This window comes from Musca vetustissima, unplaced genomic scaffold, assembly GCF_032173495.1.
Source record: "Musca vetustissima isolate MV318-11 ecotype Yass unplaced genomic scaffold, APGP_CSIRO_Mvet_v1 utg14119, whole genome shotgun sequence".
In the NCBI taxonomy this organism is placed as follows: Eukaryota; Metazoa; Arthropoda; class Insecta; order Diptera; family Muscidae; genus Musca; species Musca vetustissima.
Window position 1 is genome coordinate 193,632 of NW_026878456.1, and position 22,871 is coordinate 216,502.

Sequence of the window (22,871 nt, forward strand, 5' to 3'; positions counted from 1 at the left end):
ACAAATTAAAGCAACAGGTTTGTAAACAAAAGCCGGCTGTGTGTCAGTAAAGCGAATAGGTTCAAAAGGAAATGTCAACAAAATTGTTTTCAAGCAGAATTTGCGTGTACGGCAAATTCTGAACAGGCAAATTTTTGTTTTTCTTCCTCGCACCCCTCTCGCCAACAAACTCAGTATTTGCCAAATAAAAATTTGCCTGTGGAAAAGCAGACTAGACAACAGAAAAACACATTAGCTCCGTTCCAGAACTTAAAAGAACAACACAAATTGGTCACCACACACTTTTTTGGTAACCAATTCAATGGTTCTTTCCAAGATTTGAAATATATTTTCTATATTAGTTCCGTTCCAGAACCTAAAAGAATCTACTTTTTACATGTTTTGCAACATTTTACTCGAAAACCGTTCCTCAACCCACAAAACTGGTGAAACATTGAATCGAATTTAACAAAATGGCGTTCTCTTTGCAAACTTTTTACTCGAGAATTTTGGCCGAGTAATAATGTTAAACATTAATACCTACTTCTGATTGGCTGTTATGTCGATTTTGAAGTATTGCCATCTAATGTTGGCATATTTACTCGATTTGAGTTTCCAAACTTTTCAAATTATTTTGTACTCTGAGAGCAATTTTGAAATATTTCCCTCTTACTAGATTTACTATTAAAAAAGTTCTGGAACAGACCAATTTTAACAAACTGATTTTTGGTACAATTATAAAAGGTAACAGCAAATCCCAGCTGATTTGATTCCAACGTAATACTAGTGTCAATATGAATTTGACAAATTATGTTTTTAAAAATCACCCAACAGGAAAATTGGGAACGCATACAATTTGAAATTGTTCTTTATTAATGTGCTCCCGTATTCAATTTACTCAATCTGCCTGCTGGGAAAGTTTGAGGAAGCAAATCTTTCTTAAAGGAATTACTCGCTATTCCCAGCATTGTCATATGTGTTACACATATATATGGCAATGGCTTAATTAAAGGAAAGATGTGGAAGCGATAGAAATATAAATTTGATAGATTTTCATTCATGTTTTTCAATTTTTATTTTGAGGATTCGAAAATATTCTATTTTCAAAATAAAAATAATTTGATGATAATTTGTTTGTTTGTTTACATTTTTCTGTCAAATGAGTTGACATTAGTAGAACTTACAACAACAAATTTCCATGTGGTTGTTGTATCGTTTTTACGTACAACAACACTTGCTGTTACCTTTTATTATTATACCATGTATGTGTATATGGTCAATGTCAAATAAATTGAAATATATTCAAGTTTAATTGAAATGGAAATGATGTTTTTAACACGTTCGTCTGGTATGGTATTCCCTACTGGATTTTTGGAAGAAATCATAACCTTCCATTCATATTTTCGCGTTTTTAGTTTTGTGTTAAAAAAATGAAATAAACACAAACACTTGTTGCGTATATTTATTTTATTTTTGGCAGAAGAGGCCACACGTGCACAGTGCCATGATTATACCACACTACGATGTAAATATTTCATAATAAGGATATATTTACCATGATTTATAGTACAAATTTAAATCACCATGCGGCAAGATTGAACGAAATCATGACTTTCTTTCACAATGGACCAAAATTTACAACTGTTTCACATGTTGTTTTTTTATATTAAATAGTTGTCAAATGCAGAAACGAAAGGAAATAAAAATAATTAAATCTATTATTGTAAACAAATATTTTTGGAGCAATATAATAATTATATATATATAGAGCTGATTGACATTTATATTACGATTTAATGTGTGTGTAAACAGTTAGGGTGTGTTTCTGTACACACGATTTCTTTACTTTAGTGTTCACACGTGTATTTGTATTTTTGTTTAATTTTTCCCTTTCACAAATTTACATTTTTTTCTTCAAGTTATTTTCTACCAGAATTATTTTTTCATTTACCAAACAGTCAAAACAGCTGATTTATTTGGTTTACATATGAAAATACATATCAAAATAGAGCCGTCCCTAAACGAAAAAATTACATATGTGTTGTCATATCGTTTTAACAAATGCAATTTTTCGGTTGAGGCACACGATGTGTACAGTACTCAGATATGTTAAAATTCAGAGTACATACGACATTGATGTCTCGTGTGCAAAAGGCTTTAAACGAGTTGATTTAAAATTGTATATGTAAATGTACTTTAATTCAAGGAAATTCCCCAGCCGTCTGACGCTTTTATTGGAGTTAGACTTTGACAATTTGAAAAGCCTTATTACATCCCTGTAGGCATTTTTTAAGTTAATGCACAATTATACAACTGTGTTTTCTCCATACCAAACACAATAATAGTTTCGTTCTATTTTTTTTATTTAACAGATTTTTACAAAATATAAAGAGAAACGTAAAAGCTATTGGAAAAAGTAAGTTTGACATTTTTCATATTCTTATGTGCGGAAAAAATTATGCGATAAGTGGTTTACGGTCTGCCGTACGAATTCCGGAAAATACTCCCACAAAGTGATGATTTCATTTTGCCTTGGAGAAGAAGAAGTTGGTTTCTGTCCGTAGACAAGTTTTTTTTTCTATTGACAGTTTTGTGTCTATGAACAAACAATAGGAAGTAGATGAAAATAAAATCAATTGTGAACAAATAAACAAATTGGACAATAGCACAAGAAGATAAAAAGATAACCATAACGCATGCATGAGTGGAAAGGGGCAGCTGTATGGCTGAAATGAAAAACCAGGAGAAATGTGGATGTGTGGGATTCTCCAAGTTTCTTACCACCAACAAAACTCTGGGAATTGATTTTTCACACAAAAAACAAAGTGCGACAGACAACAAATGACAACTTCGCTCAGTCAACAGTGCGAGCTACAACAACAACATAGAAGTGATAATTTAAGATTTCTTTTGTTTTTTTTTTCTTCACAGACAACAGAAAAAAGACGCAAGAGCGAAACGAACGACGACTACGTTAGTAACAACTATTAAAGAAAGTATACAGGGAAAGGAAAAAAGACAAACAAACCAGCAAAAAGGCACTATAAACTTTCAGATATCTTTAAGCAATTTTTTCAGTGAATTCTGTGAATCTTGAAAGAAATAATAAAATTGACTAATAAAGATAAATCCGACCTATTCCCTGACATACCAAAAAAAAAAAACTATCGTGGATAATACAAAACAAAAAACAATAACTAAAACGAAACTTTTGCTCACTGAACTCTTGATTGTAAGAGTTTACTGTATCCTTCGAACGATCGAACGACCACACAACCCACCACCACCGATTGATGTACCAACCCTACATAAAATAGGCGGCACATAAATATTTACCGTGAGCAATACCTGCAACATATAAACAGTGCAACAATGATGGAGTCCCCCCCTCTATTCAATAGTGTTGAAGATGAATGTCGTTACTGGAAGGAAAGAGCTAAACTCTACCACAAAGAGTAAGTGTTGTGCGATTATTTGAAAACTTTAATTCATTTTGTAATCCTATTGTTTGAATTTTGTTTTTATGTGTTTTGTTTTTTTTTTCAACAGGTGGACAGATGTTAAGCAAGAGTATGACGAATACGTAGAACAATCTCGGGAAATGGAAGCCGAAATGGATGCTACAATTGATCAGAAAACAGCAACAATAAAAGATCTCAGGTTTAAGTTAACCTCATTGGAAAAAGAAAATGAATCACTTAAAGTAAGTGCTCAATGTTGGACATTATTCTTTTTCAAAAGCTATTGAAATTAAATTTTAGTCAATGATTAGGTATAGGAATAGTTTGATGGAGTTATATTTTTATCAATTTTTATATACAAATTGAATGACTTTGAGTACGCTCATACAGTAGTCTTATGGGAGACCACTACACTACATTAATGCTTTGTATGTTCTCAAGGCTACTCAATACGAATACAATAGTTTGGCTTAAACCTAGTTTAAAGGTATTGGATAATTTTTTGGGATTATAAATTTGAAGCGGTCGAAGTGCTGATAGCAAAAAGGCATAAATCCCCACCGTAAGCAGATGCTTCATAAAACCCATTCTGTTTAAAATTAGATTTTATCGCGTAATCGGTGTTGGTATCTGCTCATAGGAGAAAGTGTCAATATCCCGACCGAAGGTCGCACATTTGAAAGGAGATGTTGTCGCGTAATGGTTTTTGGCATTTGTCCATAGGAGAAAGTTTTAAATACACGTCCAAAGTCAGGCCAACACAAAATCTAATCTACTTAAAGGAGATTCTGTCTACATAAGTGTCCTATAGGAATTTTTGGAGGCCGATATCAAAGGATATATTGACCGTTCCACAGAAATTATTAAATTTTTGTTATTAGGACTTCAGCCGTTTTGAATTTAAATCCATATAGAGTTACAGTCGAAATCGGTTAAGCGAAAAAGCATAATTTCAGAATTTTTTCTCTTAAGCAGGCTTTTCAATTAAACGAACTTCGGATAAGCAAAACTCGTTGCGCTTAAACGAAGTTTTCAATCAATATCGTGAAATTTAAAAAATAACTTTTTTGGAAAATGTGCAGCATAATTTTAGGGTTGCACATAAAAATTGTAATGAATTTCGTTGCGCTTACAAAAATGATATTTTTGTCTTAAACGGTGCTCGTGTCATATATATTTGCGTTTTTGCAACTAAAAAGTCTTTCTCTTATACAGATTTTCAATTAACCGGTTTTTCTTTTAAGCGAAGAAAAGTATTTGAAAACTCACCCGAAATATTAGTTCAAAATTTTTTGTTTCAATTAACAAAATTTCCGACTGTAATTAATTCAAATGGCCTTGGAAAATTCAAGAGACTTCGTGGAACTTTGCTACGTAAATATGCTATCGTTGTAATCAAGGTGGTATCATTTCATAACGATCCGTGAACGGAAAAGAAAATCGATATGTTCAAAAAAAAAAAAAAAAAAAACAGAACCAAACCTCGAAATTTTGCTTTCTAATATAAAAACAACAGTACACAGACTCCAGTGGGATCGAAGAACTCCCCTTATTTGCATTGCCATGTTATCGGTATTTATTACTACAATTTTTGGTATTTAGCCGGTTGGGTTACATCAGGGTTCTACAAAAACATGGCTTCAAATATGCAATTTTCAATACTAAACATTCTACCACCAGTAGAAATGAAAGTGTCCCTTTTTAAACACTGCCCTGAATACTTTGATCTCTATCGACATAGAATTTTATTATTTTAATTGAAAATTTATAATATTCCATATAAAGTATTTAAAATATTTTCCTCTTAGTTTTTATATGCATTATTAATAATGTTATCCTATTCCCTTGTAGCGTAAACTCGAATCACATAATATAGAATTTGCCAATGTTGAAAAACAATTGGAAAATGTAAAGCTAGAACGAGACTCAATGAAAGATTACCTGCGCCAATTGGAACAGAAAAACGACGACCTAGAAAGGGCACATCGCATTCTAAATGAAAGCATTGTCGACTTCGAAAGAATGTTGGATAAAGCTTATGAAAAGAATGCCCTGCTCGAAATGGAAGTTGATGAGAAAGAAGTTTTACAGGAAAAATTACAGCGGTTAATGGATGAAACAAGAGGTATGTATAAAAAAAGATCAAAGCGTCACATATACAACAAAAATAACGGTATTCTTAATATCTGCCTTTTTGTTTAGATCTTAAACAAGAACTTAATGTGAAAACCCGTTATACCACACCCAATGGCACACAACAAAATGGCCTCAGTCCGGCATCGGAACTGAATACACCCAATGGTATAAATGGTGATATTATGTCACATAGTGAAATGGCCACATCAGCTACATCAGCCAATAATGTTTTAATAAACAATACCAACAATACAACAAATCCACAGACAGCAAACATAAATGAATATCAGCTACAACAGCGTTCATTGAAAAGTAAGATATGTCGTTCGTTAAAGAAAACGCAAGGTGTTCTAAAATTAACCAAAAAATATCGAAATCGTGATTAATTAAATTCGTGCATATTGCTACATTTTATGCCTTGTATTTAGCTATAACAAAAGTCATTAGGGACCTGCACAACAACACCACTAAAACAGAGTATAAGAATTGCATTATGTAGCCATTAAAAAAAAGCTGTGAACCAAAGAGAAACAAAATATTCAAACATTTAGCTTTAAAAATTTACGTCTTTGGTTCCATGAACAAAATTGTTAATAATCCATTGTAAATGCGTTTTTATTTATATATTGTCACATTTTCCATGTATGTACATTCATATTCATGGTAATCATATTGTTATTATTTTTGTATGTATTTTTTATGCAATTGAAATATGTATTTTCATTTTACTATATACAACTTTTGTCATATTTATATGTAATAAGATATTCTGAACTAAACACTTAAAAGCAATCTAATATTAAAAGAATATGACATTAAATGTCAGTGTTTCTTGTGCTCATAAAATGTAAAAATCTTAAATTAATATTTTTTGTATTTTTTTATTGAAATTAATTTATTATTTCCAATACTCACAATTTTTGATGGATTAGTGTTGAAAATTGAGTCACTTTGTTTTTGTTCTTTGTATACACTCATCAATTAACTAATGTTTAGTTCAGAATATTTCTTGTCGGCAATTAACCGATCTTTTACTTGTAAAACCATAACACTTTAAATACAAAAATAGACATTTAAAATGTTTTATACAAGATTCCATTTCTATAAAAAATAATTATATATTCTTTTTATAATTGAAATTCAAAAGCTGGCAATTGGTAATGTTATGCATCATTTCCGCATTTTAATTTGCCTAGAAATTATACTCGAAATCATTATAGAAACATTTGTATTTTTTTATTAGTGAACCAAAAGCTATTTATGTTTCGTTTTAAGTTAATGAAATATTTTGTTTTATTTATTTTCTTGTATAAACTATTGTAAGAATAATTGTAAAGATACATCACGTCCATAATCATCATCAAATAAATTAAAAAAAATACATATCATCAATATAAAAAATGAAAGAGTTTCATCTAGAAGTTAAGGCTATAAATCGAGTTTAGTGTAATCCTATTTGAAATTGTAATGTGTTGTTGTGTGTGGTGTCCCCCTTTTGATTTGATTTTTGTAAAACTATATTTTCTATCCATGCCTACCTACTGTTTAATATATTTATTTATCCTATAATAGAAACTCATCACTAGCTTCTAGCTTCATTTGTATTTGTGTTTTGTTTAAAAAAATAACCTCCTGAAATTTTCTTAATTGGTAATTATGTGTGTTTTCTGTTATATTTTTTTGTTTAGGAAAACCATTTGTCGATCCGGATAATTTACTTAATGGCAATGCAGCAATGACCGCTTCTTCACGTACAACTGCATTAAATATTGTTGCCGATATGCTCAGAAAAATCAATGTAAGTAGATGGATTATGTTTTCTGACAATCTATTTAGTTGTGTTGTTGTTTTTAATTTCCTTATTTGTATAATTGGTGTGTGGTGTTGAAATTTGATATAGTATATTTTGTATTTTATTTTTTAATTTGTCTATGCATGTCCGATTGTATATGAACTATTCGTGCTAACCAAAAATCGATTACAAAGTGTTTTATCCAATTTGAAAACAATGAAAAAATCTAAATAATCAATGAAAGAAATGAAAGACCTTACCCACCAACCTTACTCTGGACATAAATTCATCGCAATTTTTTCGCATTTTCACTTTCCCCTTACTCTGAATTAAGCGCGAAGGCAAAAAAAGAACCTCTTTTGGGAAAAATTAGCGAAATTTTACGCTAATAAATTTAAATTTGACTACTAAAATATAAGTATTAAATATTTTTATGAAAAATGTCTCCACAATACTTATTCTATGACAATTTTTGTTTATTATAAATGGTTGTATGCTAAATATTGCCACGGAATGTATAAAGGCAATAAGGAATATTTAAGCCGAGTTTGATGCAATTTGGAGGCGGAAAAAATACATTTTGTGTGAGGATCTGTCTCTCCAGAAAAATATTAAAAATTATGAAAACTATAATTACAAAAAAATATTTTTTCTTTCAAATTTATGGTGTGCATGATTTGAAAGACGAAATAAAGGAGGGGGAGCATATCATAAAATAATTGGTCTCTTTAAGAATTTGGGGGATAAATATCGAAATTAAATAAAAAGGCACACAATTATGTAGTGAAATAATACATTACCAACTAATTTATTCAATCGGAGATTTCTTCCTATTATTTGTTGTGTCTTTGACATCGTTCAATGCGGTTTTTGCCATAATAGAAAATGTTATTTTATTTGTTGCACCAAATTGCATCCAAACAATAAACAGCTGTTTCACATGCCGTTCTATGTTGCCATATTTTCAAACTTTAATATATTTTCTTTTAATTACAAAACAGTTTTAAATCGGTTTCTTCATATTTCACTTTTATTTTTTTACAAAGTTTAAATAACAAAAAAGTAACAATTAAAAAAAATCATTAAATAAAATATTGAAAAATATTACAAAATTAAATTACAATGGCAACACGAATCTTTTTCCATCCACCATTTTCGAAAATTCGAATCAGCATATCGCATTTTTTGCTTCTCCCTACTCATTCAGAATAAGGTGAGAATGTGAAAGCGAAAAAATGTTCACAAGCGAGATCTCTCCCTAGCGAATATCCAGAATGAAGCAGATTAAGTTGTGCAAAGTTTAGTTCAAATCGGATAGTCCGATCGCCTGATATTATATAATTAGGAATTTACCGATGGGTCCCATTTTTCAACTTTAATTAATTTTGAAAGGAATACATAACATTGTTATTAAATTCACATTTTCAAACTTTTGACCCTTTGTGGGGAAGGTACTTGAAGGAGGGGACTTATCGGTCCCATCTCTCTTCAATATACAGGCATGATTAAAATATTAGGTTGTCCAATGGTTGGCTTGAATTGGATGCTCTGTTCGCATATTATTAATACATTTTCAATACAATTTTGTGGGGGTGATACCAGACAGAAGGAGTGGACCGATTCTCCCCATCTTCGAACCTAATTTTAGTTTGAAGGAAAAGTTACGATGTGCCTAATTCTGCACATACCAGAAGGAGTGGACACGAGAGTTGTCGTGCGCACCAGACGGCAAGACAGACATATGGACGAACCCTTGTAAATCGACTCCAAATTTTCTGAAACAGATTTGGCCCAAAGAAAAAATGGGATCTAAAACCAATATTTCGACTAGGCTCATTATTTTTGTAGCAAAGGGTATATACCCTGATTGGTCATAATAAATAATAGTCAAAATAATAGTAAATCTGTCGCCAAAACCGACTGATACTTTCTAACTAGTTTCTTTACAAAGAGCATTCTCCTATGTCTGTGTTTTCCACGCTTTATATCAGTGTTGCTCAGCCCTTTACGTTTTCCTCAAAACAAACCACTCGTATTCTCTCTCAATTTATATCTGCCGTGGTATAGCAATGAAAGTAATATGAGCATCAAATTGTGCGACGACCACTCGAATGATTTTCTATTTAATAACAATTTCATTTAAAAAATGTTTCATTTTGAAATAATCCATATTCGGTTCTTATTTGTTTGTTTAACCTTCATTAAAATTTTTTTCACTTTTTCTCTACAATATATTCATTATTGCAGCTACATTTATCCAATTGTCATTCAGCACATCCAAATACATCATAATCCCTGCTGTTTGAAGAAGTTCATTATAAATATTTCATACACAAATTATAACAGATATAACTTTGACATCCGACAGTGACATGTCCATTGCTTTAAATTTGGTGTATCATTTGAACTGAAATTATAAATAATGATGTCATTGACACTGTAAACGTAGTTAAATTTGAGTTCTTGTAGTCATCTTTAAAGAAACCCCATCAAATTTGTTTAAGGTGAACTTCTCCCATTATCGGTTTCAATAAATTATTTAATCTTTATTTTGTTTTTGCAAAATAGTCAGGCTGAATCCCAGTTTGTTGTTTTTATATAAAAAAACAACTATTTATTAGTGGGGAATGTATGGCATTGTTTGCCGAGGGGTAAGGCAGGGAAGACTATAGTTTCGGATCACGCCACCGATCCTCATCAGTTCCTTAGTTTTTTCTTGGGATATTCTCCCCAGAAGCTATTGCTTCTATACAAAAAACTCTTCATACCCAAATGTCTCTTGTAACAAAGCGAAGTACTTAGCTGACCAATCTTTATTTTATATGAACCTACAACTTCACAAGAATGTCTCAATAAAATCGCAAGTGAAAATCTCAACAACTCTTAAAGATATAGCCGATTTATTGCGTCATCATTAAGCAACTTTAAATACCTTTTTCTTGAAACAGTGTTTTTATGATTGCCGTGCATGATAACTCAAAAACATTTGATCCAATCGGTTCCAAACTTTAACACGTTATTCTGGACATACATATGAACTAGGATAAATACAATCGGTGAAGACTTCCCTATTTGTTGGTCGAAAATAGGCAATTTTTGTTGATTTTCGAGGGAAGCCAATAATCCTAGTTCATACCAGAGTTAGATATGTAGTCTTTCTAATTGTGTTGGAATTTGGAGATTCGAATCGAAAAGAAGGATTTTTCTTTAATTACAAAAACAGCAATTCATTGAACCAAATTTAAGAGAACACAAAAAAATGGCGCTCTCTTTGTAAACTTTTTACTCGAGAAATTTGGCAGAGTAGAAATGGTAACTAGGAATCCCCATGTAATCTATAAAACAAATCCCTAAAGCAAACCACCGACCTGTATTTGTATAATATAAAAATATATTGAACAATTTTTTCTTTATTTGTTTTTTATTTTTCTAATTCATATTGCATTGTACTCAAAACAAACTCTTTTTATGAATACACTAACACAATTTCAACCATTGGAAATTCTCAAAACTACGAAGTCTAACTAATTAACCTATGAACATTTTAGTAAAAAACTATATATATTTGTGTTATATATGTGTGTATGTCATTCCGTTATAAACTATATTTCAGTTGGATAAAGCACTTTTGTGTCATCAGTGTGAACGATTTCGTTGTATATGTGAACGTCGTATACCAAGTGATTTGGTAACAAATGCCACTAGCCTGGTGGACAACCGAACATCCCAAAAATCGATAGACACTTTAAATTGTAATAGCCTACCAAATGCAAGTGAGGATTCTACGGACAACAATAACGTTTTACTGAGACGTTCAGCCAGTCGCAGTAATACAAGTTTGAATTTCGGCACAAATATTTTTAAACGTTTCGCCGAACGTATGAGTGCCAATAATAATTTTTTTGTCACCAATATGAGAACGTCATCGCATTCGATAAACGAGGTACAAAGTGATCCACGATAATTGTGAGAAAAGAAAAAAAAGAATAATGAAAAAGAGATATATAGATGAGATTACCTACAAAATTTCTTTCGAAAGGACTGATGCTATGACAAACCGTGGATATAGTCTTAGATAGTATTTAATAGTTTTTTGTGTTTAGTTTTTTTTTATGTGTATTTAATTTAAGTATAGTTTTACTTTATTTTACAAAATTAAATATGTATATCTTAATTATTTCTATTTTAATAAATACATGTATTTATTTTTGTATACATTATTCGTTTTTTTGTTCGTTGTTTTGTTTATTTGTTTCTAATTATTTTTTAATATCCCAAAAATATGATGCTTTTAGATAATTTGAACTGGAATCCAGTCAGGTGCTGCAGAAATATACACTTTTTAAGCTTTTTAAATAATTCATTAAACTTATCCGACTTCTGTAATTGGGGCTCAGCTACAAAGAAGTATCTTTTATTCAAAAATATTTTACTTTCATGAACCATGTTTATTTTCCATAAAACATATTTTTTACTGTTAGATTTAGAAACTGGGCTAAAGAAATACACAGTGGATGAAAAAAATAATAAGTTGGATTTCCTGGAACGGGAAGAAGGAAGATCAAGAGTTTAAATTTTTCGATAATGGAATAATTAAAAATGATACGTGTTTTTATATTGAAATTTATCCATTACCCATTGTAAACTAATTTTATAATATTTTTCAATATTTTATTTATTGATTTTTCTATAAAATACTTTAATTTTTATTGTTGTTTTTTATTTTTATTTAATTTTAATCTACATCTTCCAAATAACGTGAAAATCTCAAATACTCCTGAAGATATAGCCGATTAATTGTGTCAGCATCAAGCGACGCCAGAAGTGCTTCTCAAACTTTAAACGCGTTTTTCTCAAAACAGTGTTTTTGCGAATGACGGGCACGATACCTCAAAAACTATTGATCCAATCAGATATTTTACACGTTGTTCTGGACCTACAAAGCTATCGTGTAAACTAGAATAAATTTAATCGGTCAATATCTTCCTTAAACCGGTTATACTACAATTGGACTTGTATTCTGTTATTCGAAACAAAAACTCGCAGCGAGTTTTATTTGCATTTTCACTTTCCCCTTATTCTGAATCAAGTTCGAAAGCGAAATGGATCCACTTTGGGAAAAACTAGTTAGTTTTGTAGTTTTGTGCGAAATTTTTCGCTAATAAATTTAAAGGGAGCTAACTATAGAAATATAAGTATATAATAAGTTTATGAAAAATATGTACACAATATTTATTCTATGACGATTTTGAATATTATATGCAAATCCTCTCCAGAAAAAAATATTAAAAATTATGGAAAAACCACATAGCCAAATTTGCCTGATGATCCGCTACAAAAAAATATTTTTTCTTTCAAATTTCAATTTTTATTTCATAAACGAGAATCTAGCCCAAAGGGACAATTTTATCGTGTACATGATTTGAAAGATGAAATAAATGAGAAGGAAAATAAAATAATTGGCCACTTTAAGAATTTGGGGAGATAACATATCGAAATTAAATAAAAATTCGCACAATTATGTAGTGAAATAATAAACTGCGAATTAATTTAATTCAATTGCAGATTTCTTCCCATTATTCGTTGTGTCTTTGACAAACGCATTGAACGGATTTTTGCCATCATAAAAATGTTCTTTTATTTGCAATCTTAAATAAAGTTGAACAATTTCAACTTTGACAGAACGTGTTTTTTGTTTTTTTTTCTTCTTTTGTTGAAAATAAAAACAAAACATTCAGAAAATATGAAATTTCGAATGTGAACATAAAATATTTGGATTAATATAATAATTTTTCAATTTTGTTTTACGTTTTGTTTTATTCGAATAATAAAATAATTGGCCACTTTAAGAATTTGGGGAGATAACATATCGAAATTAAATATAAATTCGCACAATTATGTAGTGAAATAATAAACTGCGAATTAATTTAATTCAATTGCAGATTTCTTCCCATTATTCGTTGTGTCTTTGACAAACGCATTGAACGGATTTTTGCCATCATAAAAATGTTCTTTTATTTGCAATCTTAAATAAAGTTGAACAATTTCAACTCTGACAGAACGTGTTTTTTGTTTTTTTTCTTCTTTTGTTGAAAATAAAAACAAAACATTCAGAAAATGTGAAATTTCGAATGTGAACATAAAATATTTGGATTAATATAATAATTTTTCAATTTTGTTTTACGGTTTGTATTATTCGCTTGAAGATATTGATTCGACGTTTTTGGGTAATACGGGCGTACACAACATTTTGCAAAAGTGGAGAAGTTGAATTTTTATGTACGCCCCCAAGGTAGATGTATTAGGTAGTCGCATCGACCCAGTTGATTGTAACATTGAATGTCAAAACAAATTGTTGTCATTTTTAATTCGCCTTAAAAATTAATTAATTTTTTTTGTAAATAAAATTGAAGTTTCGTGATTTTATTCCAACCTACACATCTATGTTAAAAGTATGGATTGCCTCACGAGTATGTAGATGCACGACTCATTTCTTGTAGTTTGAACTGTAACATGCCCAAGCTACAAGAAATGAGTCTGAACGAAAGGGCTGTGACAAATGGAATATAAACTCCACTTTATGATGGAGGGAGTAAAACATTTGAAAATTGACACTATATGGAACTTCTCCACATGAACATGAATATATGGTATATGAACTAAGGATTTGTGACATCTTTGAACTTTATGCGCCTCATAGCGATCGACCCGATATTGGAGTGTGTGTAAATACCACCTCTGTGTACATACATTAATACAATTGCAGTCTTTGATCTATATCTTTTAGAACATACAATTCAAAGTTAGCGATTTTTCAAATAAAATATATTTGACGCCCTAAATATTGAACGATTATTATGAAAACACTGATATTAATTCGTAGGCCAGATCCCCATCTTCGTAATTTCCTGGGTTTGGGTTATAATTGTGGCCTCTAAACATAAACCGGACACTACCAAAACCAATAGAAGTAGACTTATGTCAGAACCGTATATACATACAAAATTTCCAGAATTCATCAAGGGAAATTATTGAAAGATGCCGACACATACTGAACTGTTTATTCAAAATAGTGCTAATGTTGTGTTTTCAGAAGATAATTTTTTCAATCGCCATTTGATTTGGATCATGATAATCAGATTACAAATTATAATTGACAAACGGACATATGATAAACGATATACAAAAATTTGAGTCTACGAATAGTGCAGCTACAAACTCTTGAGGCAACACATAGTTTTAACATAGGTGTGTAGGGTATTAAAACATTTTGTTCTGATTGGTTGAATCAAATTTGCCTAAATTTTGAAATGTCAAGGCGAATTGAATTTTATTTGCCTTGTTTACAAATTTTGACATATTATGTTCCCAAAAAAGTTGCTTTGTTGTAGTAATTCGACGATGCGACTACCTAATATATGTGCCTTGGTACGCCCCGTAAAGTTTAAACAACAACAAAAAGTAAAAATTAAAAAAAAAAAAAACAATAAATAAAATATTGAAAAATATTACCAAATTAAATTACAGTGGGGGCAACACACATTACAACTTAAATTACAATAAGGCAACACAAATCTTTTTTTTAACCACAATTTTCAAAAATTGGAATCCGCATCTCGTATTTTTTGCTTCTCCCTATTCATTCAGAATCAGGCGAGAATGTGAAAGCAAAAACATTTTCACAAACGAGATCTCTCCCTAGCGAATATCCAGAATAAGGCTGATTGTCAATTTATTTTCTTCTTTCAATCTTCTTGAAAATTGTTGATTGAATTTGAAATCGAAAATGGGTCGTTGATGTGCTTAAATGACCAGGACGATCGGCGTCATGATAACCTTTTGGCCTTCCTTAAACCGGTTATAACACTATTGGACTTGTATTCTGTTGAAAGTAGACTTGACAAACGCCACAGTCAACATTCCAAATGTCGTTATCCCGAATGATATACTTTTATCTGATGGGTATAAAAACTTTTGTTTTACATGTACAACTATATCAATCAGTATACTTTTTTTTACAAATTTAACATAGAAATTGGAAAGTATAACAGCATATACACTACAACTTTTTACCAGGTTAACCTACCTAATGAAGATTTATTTGACATATATGCATTGTAATTGATTTAAACCTACTGGTTTAACGAAATCCAGTACAATGTAAACGTACTATATGATTGTGTTTTTTTAACACTCACACCACCGGATACCTTCTTCTTATCTTTCATTTTGATTTTTTTTATTCGCATGTTAAAATTTAATTTGAAAATTAATGTAGTTACATAGTTTTTTTTTATTTGTATAATATAACTCTGGTTTTAATTGTCATGAGATACACTAAATTGGCCACTGAAGGCTTAGTATTGTATATGAATCTTTAATAAATAAAATAAATAAATATCTTCTTCACCATTTAATACAATTTATACATTTGTTCTCTTTTGCAGGCAATCGAAACAAAATTGAAGACCTACCGAGAGCAAGGACCGACAATTCAGCCGCGTCAATGACAAACATTTAGTTGCAGTGCAGCAACCCAATATTCATTTACGGCCGCAGAAATAGATGACAATGATGACGTTGAATCCAGTGGAGACAACAACATATTGCAGCAGGCAACTAACAATTTGATTGCCTCATCCGCAACAATAGCACCATTAACAACAATTTAAATTACAACAAAATACATACAAACAAAATTACACGATTCTTTTTTTATCGATCCTGTGATGATAAATATTTTATTTATATTTTTGACGTAGATACACAAACCAACAACAACAACCACACATACTCATTGTTATTACATTATATATACAAACCAACAACAAAAACCCAAAAATGAAAATAAATCATTTATATATTGAAAACATAATTTTGGTGGCGGTATACTGCATATAAAGAACTGATAAACGAGCATCTAACGATCATCTTAACATTCGAAAATGTTTCTTTGATGCAATAATAAGCCTGCGATGGGTCCGTATATCTCATTTCAAGTAACTACATACCGGTTATGAGTTATTTGTATTGTTACAAAATAAAAACAACCGACTAATATGACATACATATATACATATTGGAACAACAACATTGAAACAACTTGTTGTCTATGAAGAAATTCCATACCAATTTCAATTTATTTGTCTTCTATAAGTTTTCACCTGGCGTCATGCAAACATCTTTCATTTTTAAATCTCCAAAGATTTTTTGTTTTTATTTACAATGTCTCACTTGATTTTATATATATATTTTGAAAATCCAAGTACTTGTGATTTATATAGAATGTATATTTATAAATACAATAACTATTTATTATGTGTTTATTTAAAAGAAAACAAAAAACCACAAGAAACTTCTTGCATAAAATAACATAAATTACAGCTGTGTGTTTATCAAAACGAAAAAAATGAAATTCTTTATTTTTTTACATACATATTAAAATAACTATAACAAAAAAACATATATTGCCTTTTTCGAATTATTCACAAATAAAAGCAAAACAACCCTTTAACCTATAGACAAACTAATAATTTTAGCAACAAGTTTTTTTAGATTATTTACAATATTTTTTTAAATGTATTATTACAATAAACTGAAATACTCTTAGTAACAACAAAAATAACAACAATATGAATGTCTTCTCTAATAATAAAAAATAATGGACATCATACAACACATTTGGAAATGGCGAAAAAAGTACTATCCACAAATATCTCCCATTAGCCAGCCCATAAAATGTATTATTAGTATCAAGTACCATTACATACAATAGTATATAGTAGTGTCGAAATACATGCATACATAGGATACACCAATATAAAAACCAGGTTAAAAAAATGATGATGATGAAATGTATTGTTAAAAACAAATAGACACAATAAAGACTCTCTATGAGTAAATTGTTTACAATTTTATTTTCAAATGTTATAGGAGGATTTGAGAAGAGAAAGCTATCATTTCCAAAGCAGATTTAATAAAAAAATAATAATAATAATTAAACGTAACCAGCCAACCATAAGAGAGAGACCAGGAACTGTTGGCTAAAACAAAAATCGCTGGCATAAGTTATATATAAGTGGCATAAGTGTGTTATATGTCAGGGGTATTACCTTGATTATTAAAAGTTATTTAAAAATAATTGAAATAACGGTAATTATACCATTCACCACACTGTGGTACAGGGTATTATGTCTTTGTGCATATGTTTGTAACAGGCAAAAATAATCGAGATAGACCCATGGTTCCTTTTGAGAATATGCATAGAATCACTTTCTGAGTCGATTTATGCATGTCCGTCCGTCCGTCTGTCCGTCTGTAGATGTAAAATTGTAAACAAAGTACAGGTCGCATTTATGATCCGAATTGGATGAAATTTGGCACAGCTCATTTGTTTGGCCCAAGGACGAACCCTATTGAAATTGGGAAAAATCGGTTCAGATTTAGATATAGCTCCCATATATATTTTCGTCCGATTTAATGTAAACGGTCCCTATATATCTTTCGATTTGCACGAAATTTGGCACAGCGCGTAATGAATAAGGTCTAGAAGGATGTATGCCAAGTTTCGTGAAAATCGGTTCAGATTTAGATATAGCTCCCATATATATCTTCGTCCGATTTAAGGTAAATTGTGTACCAAAGCCCCTATATATCTTTCGATTTGCACGAAATTTGGCACAGCGTAATGAATAAGGTCTAGAATGATTTATGCCAAGTTTCGTGAAAATCGGTTCAGATTTAGATATAGCTCCCATATACACCTTCGTCCTATTTAAGGTAAATTGTGTACCAAAGTCCCTATATATCTTTCGTTAAATAAGGAAAGTATCGCGAAAAGTGAATGGAATGTCAAATTTCATAACATGGGCTTCTGGATATTCGCTAGGGAAATATTTCGCTTTCACATTCTCGCCTTATTCTGAATGAATAGGTAGAAGCAAAATATGCGAGATGCGGATTCGAATTTTCGAAAATGGTTGTTGAAAAAAAGATTCGTGTTGCCATATTGTAATTTAAGTTGTAATGTGTGTTGCCCCATTGTAATTTAATTTTTCCCAGTTTAATTATTATCCAATTCTTAATTGTGTGTCTTTTTATTTTATTATTATTATTTAGTTTATTTCGATATTTTATCTCCCTAATTCTTAATGTGCCCAATTATATTATGATATGCCCTCCTCCTACTTTACTTCGTCTTCAAATCATGCACACGATAAATTTGAAAGAAAGAAATATTTTTTGTAGCTTTATTATTTTTCTTTTATAATTTTTATTAGAGTTTTTCGCTGGTAAGCGACTCATTACGCAAATTTGGCTATGTGGTATAGCCATCATTTTCAATATTTTTTATGGAGATACAGTTCCTTACACAAAATGTATTTTTTTACCTCCAAATTGCATTAACTTCGGCTTAAATATTCCATATTGCCTTTATACATACCGTTGCAATATTTGGTTGAGCATGCATCGTTATCAATAGGATCTGGAATGACATTTTATCTCTTGTTTTTGAGTTAAAAATATGCATGCAACAATTTATCATATTCAAAATCGTCATAGAAAATCGTCAAAGAAATATGTAGGGGAGAGGGGGGCACCATTGAACAACGCTCTTAAAATCTCGGTTTAAAATTTTTCCGACCCGTAACCACATTTTTGTATATGACAATCTTCTTCTCTATCTGCGTAAACCACTTTGGCTATCTTTTTGAGTTGTCGACAAAATGTACATGGGTGACCATGTTTTCGCAGTGCCATTGTAAACTTTTAATTTTTTGGTTGTAAGGGCGCAGAGAGAATTCGGAGATCGTTTTATTTCGTTAAACAATTTTTTTGCATTCCAACAATCATTTCAAACATAACTAATGTATTTTCTTTCATATATATGTATATCCTACAAAAAATTATTATAAATTTCCGTAAAATGACACAGGTGGGACACCTTTGAACATGCCCAATAAACTCCAGTAAAAAACCGAGTTTTTATATTTTGGCTTCAATTTCTCAAAATTTCAATGGGCTAATATGATTACGAAATTAACTGTATTTTTCACCATATTAATTTCTGTTTTTAAGTCATTTTATGTTTTAATAAATTTTGATTTGAATTTTTTAATTTTCGAAAATTTTTGAATTCCAGATTAAGGCTTGTTATGTTCGGTTTTAGTTTATTTTAATTTTCTATATCTTAAAGGGATAACAAAGCATTTGTTATGTTTCCGTACTGCAAGAATCTACTAGTTTTTAGTATTTTCTTCGATATCATAAGGGAAACATTTTTATCATACGGGAACAGACATAATATTATTATTAAAATTATTCAACAGACCCATACACATGTTTATACTACCATCTCTTAAAAATTCCCAGATCTCACAATTGATTAGCTGGGTCGGAAAGGGATAAGAAAAAAATGTGTAAACGAAAGTGACATCTACAATAAACTGGCACATATACAATTTTGTATTGTGTGCCATCTATCGACATGTAGCGAAATTAATAATACAAAATCAACTTGGCAGCACTTACAGTATCAATTGTATGATGTATGAGTTGCAATGCAGGCATAAAATATTTTATCATTTTCCTTTATTTAAATGTCCTTATTTTTTTTGGTAATATTTAAAACTCTCCAAACGTTATTGCTCTGTTTCAGATCACAGTTCTGGAACAGACCAAAAGTTACAAAAATCTTCAATTGAAATTGAAATGTATTTTTGACATTTTTGACAGTTAGTGTACCAACAGCATTTCTCAATTCCCTTCCAACTTCGGAGATGTTCATTTATAATTCTGTCTTTTTTATTTTGCTGTTCCAACTATCGTATTAAATCTACTTTCGATTGTGAATAGTATTCAAAATAAATCCTACACACGAGAACATGCGAATGACTTCAAAACGGACCAGAAAACAAATGTTATCGATTCTGATTGTTTTTTAGTCGATTGTCGACTGCGAATGCTGAGAAAAACAAAATGAATAAATAGAAAAAACAAGGAAGCGAAGAAGAGAAGAAAACACAAAATACACAAAACAAATCAAATTTTCTTTCATCGAGGGTCGAAAAGTTTTTTTTGGATTGGTATTTTTCTTATTCCCCACATAAAAATAAAAACAATCAATCGCCGAGCGGTAGGACAAAATCGAAACGTCCAAGATTAAGGAATACCGTAATCCAGCACAATCTATTGACGAGGCCGACCACGGCATGGCAGCAGCAAATGACTCAGGTGTTGACACAAGTAATGATAGCAATGATGGAGTTACAGCCAGTGCGAGTATTATGATAACACCGCCACCGCCAATAATGCCGCCCACACCAACATCGTCACCGAATACACATGAGTGGCCCACCATCAATCCCAATGCATTCCATTTGAATTCGGAAGAGCATTTTGCATTTCCTACCTTGCCGCCACTGCCGCTGAACTCATCGTCGTCGCAGTCTCCCGACTATATGTCCAGCATTATCCATCCCAGCACCCTGCCCTCCAGCAGTCACAATTTCAAAATGCGTCCCCGTACTTGTATCAAGAGCAAACTGCGCTTCAGCTATAATAATATTTTTGCCGAATCTGCTGGACGGAAACTGCGCTACGCCGCCTGTACCAATAACATAGAACTCCTGACAAAGGTACTGGAGGCTGGTGCACAGCCAAATGCGGCGGACGAATACAAACGCAGTCCGTTACATTTGGCCGCCTGCCGTGGTTACATACAAATAGTCCAACAATTATTGAAATTCGGGGCCAACCCCAATGTGGTAGATTCTCTGGGCAACACTCCACTCCATTTGGCTGTTATATCTGCAAGTTCAAATAATTTTAATGTGGTGGTACGTGTTCTACTGCAGGGTGGCGCCAGTGTTCATATGTATGATCGTAGTGGCAAAACGCCATTAGAATTGGCCGAGGCCAAATTACGGTTACTTCGTACACGCTATGAGAATCCAACACCGGAAACCAGTAAAATTCTCGAAGATATGTGCATGTTGACGGCCCTCATCTTAAGATATATGGCGAAGCAACAACGCGAATTAGAAGATCTCTCAAATCTGGAGAAACGCCTGCAAGACCTGAGCACCCGCGATGATCAAGAACAGGTTGTTTCTCAGACGGCTGATGAATTATTGGCCAGTATCGAAAGTCTGTCAATAAACAAATAGAGAGTAAATGTTGAATTGAAAAATAAAGTAAATAGATATTTGCGGGTAGTAGAAAACCAATACATATAGAGCATTAATGGATGTAATGGAAGATGGAAGGATGGACGGATGAAAAGATGCTGATAGATAATTGATACTCGCAAATTGTCATAATTGTAAGTATTTTAGGTTTTATACATAAATATATTCTATTATATAATTTTGAATGTAGGGAATAGTCCTTAAAATGGATGCATACTATTTAAACAGTATATAGTTAATGTGGATATAGTCGTGATGTTAAGCCTTTCATTAGATGTGAAGTGAGATTGTTGCCACATTTAAGAGCTTTAATAGTTGTCGTTGTAACTAATTGACTGTAGTCGAAGGTTCTTTTCTGAAAATGTCGATAGAAAACCAAGGAATGAAGATGGAAAATCTTTTAACCAATGAATAAACAGAATTGGGAATGGCCCGATAAAATGTACTCATCCATTGGCTTAGGCCATAACAATGTGCTCCTGATATTAATTAAGAACCTTACTATATCCGAACAAGTATGATATCCCTTGGCCTATCGAAGGCCTTCGGTACCGTCAAACCATGCCAAGCTGTTCGAAGATATAGAGAAGACAAATATCCGACCATGTTTGAAACGTTGGATCATCAACTATATGTGTGGACGCCAGTCGTATGTGAAATTCAGAAACAGGAAGTCTAAACCCCGTAGTGAAACAGGGAGTTCCCCAAGGAGGAGTCATATCTCCGGAACAGTTTAACCTCTACGTTTCTGATATTCCACAAAATAGAGATCGTAATGTATGCGGATGATTGTACGATTATTGATGACATATGTGAATAGTTAAACTTCTAAATAGCTGATCTCGTAAATTTCTTCCATCTGGCACAAAATCAAAAGCCACACTGTTCACCACATGGTTGAAATGAAGCTCCCACTGAACGTGATTGTCGATGAAGAAGTGATTCCGACCACAAACTACCCCACGATAACGGGGGTAACGTTCCACTGCCTTTTCAAGTCGTCTTCGCAAGCCACTGCTTTTTGCGATTGGCTGAGAAGTAAGAACAAGGTCCTCAAGTCACTAGCCGGTAGCACTTAGGGCGCTGACAAAGAAACCTCTTATAAAGCATTTGCCGATCAGCGGTAAGCTATGCGGCGCCAGTGTGGTTTGCGAATGTAAGTGATACGCAGTGGAAAAATATCCAGACCTGCCAGAATGCTGCTCTGAGAACTACGACTGTGTCAATGGACGAAGATCTTACCCGTCCATCGACACAATTATATGTTGTCATAGTCCCAGGCACGTCAGGAAAAGCCTTCATGATCTAGAGTGA

The 22,871-nt window shown here is 31.8% G+C and overlaps 2 protein-coding genes and 1 long non-coding RNA gene across 3 annotated transcripts; all 3 read left to right on the forward strand.

Annotated features, from left to right (window-relative positions):
* The first annotated feature begins 2,280 nt into the window (after positions 1-2,280).
* Positions 2,281-2,995, forward strand: LOC133323215 (uncharacterized). The gene is made up of 2 exons (XR_009754068.1): positions 2,281-2,399; positions 2,918-2,995. It is a non-coding gene; the product is annotated as an uncharacterized LOC133323215 (long non-coding RNA).
* Positions 2,996-3,344: 349 nt separating this feature from the next.
* Positions 3,345-11,332, forward strand: LOC133323205 (nuclear distribution protein nudE homolog). Its single transcript, XM_061532159.1, has 6 exons — positions 3,345-3,434; positions 3,529-3,682; positions 5,292-5,565; positions 5,643-5,888; positions 7,265-7,374; positions 10,982-11,332. Exons 1-6 carry the CDS (start codon positions 3,352-3,354, stop codon positions 11,330-11,332), a joined length of 1,218 nt encoding a protein of 405 aa, XP_061388143.1. The 5' UTR covers positions 3,345-3,351.
* Positions 11,333-20,511: 9,179 nt separating this feature from the next.
* Positions 20,512-21,545, forward strand: LOC133323213 (ankyrin repeat domain-containing protein 54). The gene has a single exon (XM_061532169.1). The coding sequence runs from the start codon at positions 20,580-20,582 to the stop codon at positions 21,534-21,536; it is 957 nt and encodes a 318-aa protein (XP_061388153.1). The 5' UTR covers positions 20,512-20,579; the 3' UTR covers positions 21,537-21,545.
* The last annotated feature ends 1,326 nt before the right edge of the window (positions 21,546-22,871 follow it).

Excerpts from the sequence above, each read along its gene's own strand:
- LOC133323213 (XM_061532169.1), top strand. The coding sequence starts at position 20,580 with ATGGCAGCAGCAAATGACTCAGGTGTTGACACAAGTAATGATAGCAAT.
- LOC133323205 (XM_061532159.1), top strand. The coding sequence starts at position 3,352 with ATGATGGAGTCCCCCCCTCTATTCAATAGTGTTGAAGATGAATGTCGT. Across the intron at positions 3,683-5,291 it reads AAGAAAATGAATCACTTAAA|CGTAAACTCGAATCACATAA; the intron begins GTAAGTGCTCAA and ends ATTCCCTTGTAG. Across the intron at positions 7,375-10,981 it reads ATATGCTCAGAAAAATCAAT|TTGGATAAAGCACTTTTGTG; the intron begins GTAAGTAGATGG and ends ACTATATTTCAG.